General features: G+C 46.1%; 1 protein-coding gene across 1 annotated transcript; it reads left to right on the top strand.

Annotated features, from left to right (window-relative positions):
* Positions 1–509: 509 nt before the first annotated feature.
* Positions 510–2,918, top strand: mchr1a (melanin-concentrating hormone receptor 1a). Its single transcript, XM_035637422.2, has 2 exons — positions 510–961; positions 1,495–2,918. Exons 1-2 carry the CDS (start codon positions 904–906, stop codon positions 2,502–2,504), a joined length of 1,068 nt encoding a protein of 355 aa, XP_035493315.1. The 5' UTR covers positions 510–903; the 3' UTR covers positions 2,505–2,918.
* The last annotated feature ends 436 nt before the right edge of the window (positions 2,919–3,354 follow it).

Genomic DNA, 3,354 nt, shown 5'->3' on the forward strand with positions numbered 1-3,354 from the left:
CTCTCTCCCTCTCCCTCCGTCACACCAAACACACACACACACACACACACACACACAGAGAGAGAGAGAGAGAGTATGCCTGCGTAAATTCCTATCCACAGTCCTTGGTAATGGTCAAACCCAACCGACAAGTGGGGGGACTCCAGATGAGGGGCAGAGAGGCCACCTGGTGGTTTACTGTTGGGAAGGACATGTTCGAGGCTGTGAACGGCTCCAGCCTGCGGGTAGTTCTCAGCGGGGTCGTGTTAGAGTCATGTGTCGCCAAGTGGTCAACAGCCATATTCCTGTCTGCGCCTCATCCCGCTGTGGAGTCAGGGCGCGTCAAAGCATCATGACAAAGGACAAATACATCCAAAATGCATTCGGAGAGTGGAAACAAATCCTTAAGCATCGTTTTCTTTCTGTCTTTTTTTCTTTCTTTCTTTTATTCTTTCTTTGAGCACACACATCCCCTCCAACCTAACTCATTGAAACACAATATTTGGATCAAAGGTCTCCAAGGAAGCTTTTGCGCAAAGAAACACACGCGTGTGCAGGGCAATACATTCAGCAACAGGCTATCAATCATCTGCTCAGGGGTTTTCTCTTTCTTTCTTTCTTCAGCTGGACTAAAGCCTGCAGCGCAGTCGCAGCTGCACAGAGAAGCTCCTGACTCCGGGTGAAGATGCTCTGACAGACGCATCGGCAGCAGCTTCTTTATTATCACTGGGGATGGAACGGGAGCGCACTGATGCGTCTGCTGTCGAAGACTGAACTCATTTAAACAGACATCTTCTGGAATTGATATTAGAGAGTGAGGGACTCCGGTTGTGCATCGCTGCTTCGACCTTCTTTTTTTAAAAAAAAAGCAGGCACCTATGGTGACATTTCTCAACTTGGATATATACCTCCTTTATTCGTCAGATGGATTTCTACAACGGTTCTAATTTTCCTGTCGGACACGGTAACTCGACAACAGCAGGTAAGTTGAGCAGCCAGTCGTCAATCCAGTCGTGCCACACATTGTCTCAGAACCGCATCCAGCATGTTAAAATAGCAACAACAACACAATTTCAAGCGGATGCACTTTCTTTCTTTTTCTTACATCTCCCCATATTCTCTTGAAGTCTATCATTTTGTAATAACACAAGCTTGAATGTAAAGCACACATTTCTGATCGAAGTGCATTTCCCTATAGCAGCCTGATGCTTCTGATGAGAAACATGACAAGCTGAAGCTATGAATTCTGCTTCATGATGAATGCACATATTTTAGTCTTTAAAATATTAGTCAAAAGTCAATAGTCAAAAAAGTTGTGACTTGTAACTATTACTGGATGTAAAAAAAATCCACATTTTAAGGTCTGTTCCTGTGATATCTTTTGAATTTGGTGTTGCACTGAATTGCATTGGAAGACACACGCACACACACACGCGCCCACTGTTAATATTACTCTGCCGCTCTAGCTGGTAAATTGTGTTGTGTGCTGACTGTTCCTCATCTCCTCGTCTCCAGCCCAAGACGGGGCCCTTCACTGCAGCGCCATCCTCCCTGTCATCTTCGGCTTCATCTGTCTTCTGGGTATCATGGGGAACAGCATCGTCATGTACACCATCATAAAGAAGACCAAGTGCCGCGCCAAGCTGACCGTTCCGGACATCTTTATCTTCAATGTGTCCATCGTCGATCTCCTGTTTCTCCTCGGGATGCCATTCCTCATCCACCAGTTACTGGGCAATGGTAGTTGGCACTTTGGAGCCAGGATGTGCACGGTAATCACTGCCCTCGACTCCAATAGCCAGATCGTCAGTACATACATCCTCACTGCAATGACACTTGACCGTTACTTGGCTACGGTGCATCCCATCCGTTTCAACTACGTCCGCACACCCTGCGTGGCCGCGCTGGTCATTGGAATGGTGTGGGCTCTGTCTGTCCTCACCATCATCCCTGTGTGGATGTACGCAGGCCTGATGCCTCTTCCAGATGGTCTGGTGGCCTGTGCGCTCCTCCTGCCTGACCCGGTCACTGACACATACTGGTTTACCCTATACCAGTTCTTTTTGGCCTTTGCCATGCCCTTAGTCATAATCTGCCTGGTGTTCTTCAAGATGCTCCAGCACATGTCCAGCAGCGTGGCACCACTGCCTCCTCGGAGTTTGAGGGTGCGCACCCGGAAGGTGACCCGGATGGCAGTGGCCATCTGTCTGGCTTTCTTCATTTGCTGGGCTCCTTACTACATCCTCCAGCTGGTCCACCTCGGCGTGCAGAAGCCAACGCTTGCGTTCTTCTATGCGTACAACATAGCCATTAGCATGGGCTACGCCAACAGTTGCATCAACCCGTTCCTCTACATCATCCTCAGTGAGACCTTCAAGATGCAGTTCCTTCGAGCCGTATGTCCCGTTAAACGAAAGTTTCGCGTGAACCCGAGCACCACCGACGGCGGCAGCGTGAGCATGCGGCTGCTACCCGAGGGGGCTCAGCAGGAGCCAGCCCCTCAGGAGATGAGGGCCCCACAATGAATAAGATCGGTGGCAGACAATGGAAATGACCTCATCATCATGCATCACCTCTGAAGAACATAAAGGCATGGTGTATGCATAATGTCTTGGATCCTTTTTAAGATTCAGAAGCAACACAGTGTTAAGGAATTGTGTTACAACATTCAACTGACCCGCCACGACAAACAGATGTGTGGGAAAGATGGAAAAAGTCTGGCTTTTGTGACCGTCGTGCTTTTGTATAATTCTGCATGTAGATATTTGAGTGTATTTGAGTTTTTACGTTGTCAGAGAAATTGCCTTACCCACATGCTGTCGGGTCCCGACATCAAGGATGAGAAACTCTGGTGTAACTGTTGCTCTTGTTTGTTATCCAGCAAAAGAAAAAATAACTGTGAAAAAAATGTTGCTTCACTGTTGATGAAACAGCATGTGGTGGGCCGGTCTGTGTGCACTGTTGTGAACACTGACAGCTTAATAAATCAATGTTTGCTGTGGGAAAAATATTTTTAATTTATATAAATCTGTACAATTGAACTGTGGTTGTTCTTTTTTGCCTCGTGATTTCACTCAAAGTCAATTTTTTGTCAGCTTCCATTATATTTAATAGAGGCAAGAATTTTGCCCCTAAAATGTTTGTCTAGAAACTGGATACATACAAGTGCCAGGTATTGTAACTTCTAATTATATACTAACTATATAATTTGTATTGAATAATATATGTGGTTTAGCCTACCAGTCTGATGTGCAGAAAAGCACGTCATGTCTAAAGCCTCTGTTTTAGGCGATAAAACATAGCAGTGTGGATTTAGCCTCAGAAATTTTGGCCACTTAATTATTTTATTTTTTCTGAGAAACTCTAGAAGTTTAG

The sequence above is a fragment of the Scophthalmus maximus genome, chromosome 8, assembly GCF_022379125.1.
Source record: "Scophthalmus maximus strain ysfricsl-2021 chromosome 8, ASM2237912v1, whole genome shotgun sequence".
NCBI lineage: Eukaryota > Metazoa > Chordata > Actinopteri > Pleuronectiformes > Scophthalmidae > Scophthalmus > Scophthalmus maximus.

Coding starts and splice junctions, on each gene's coding strand:
- mchr1a (XM_035637422.2), top strand. CDS start 904: ATGGATTTCTACAACGGTTCTAATTTTCCTGTCGGACACGGTAACTCG. Junction 962..1,494: donor CGGTAACTCGACAACAGCAG/GTAAGTTGAGCA, acceptor CCTCGTCTCCAG/CCCAAGACGGGGCCCTTCAC.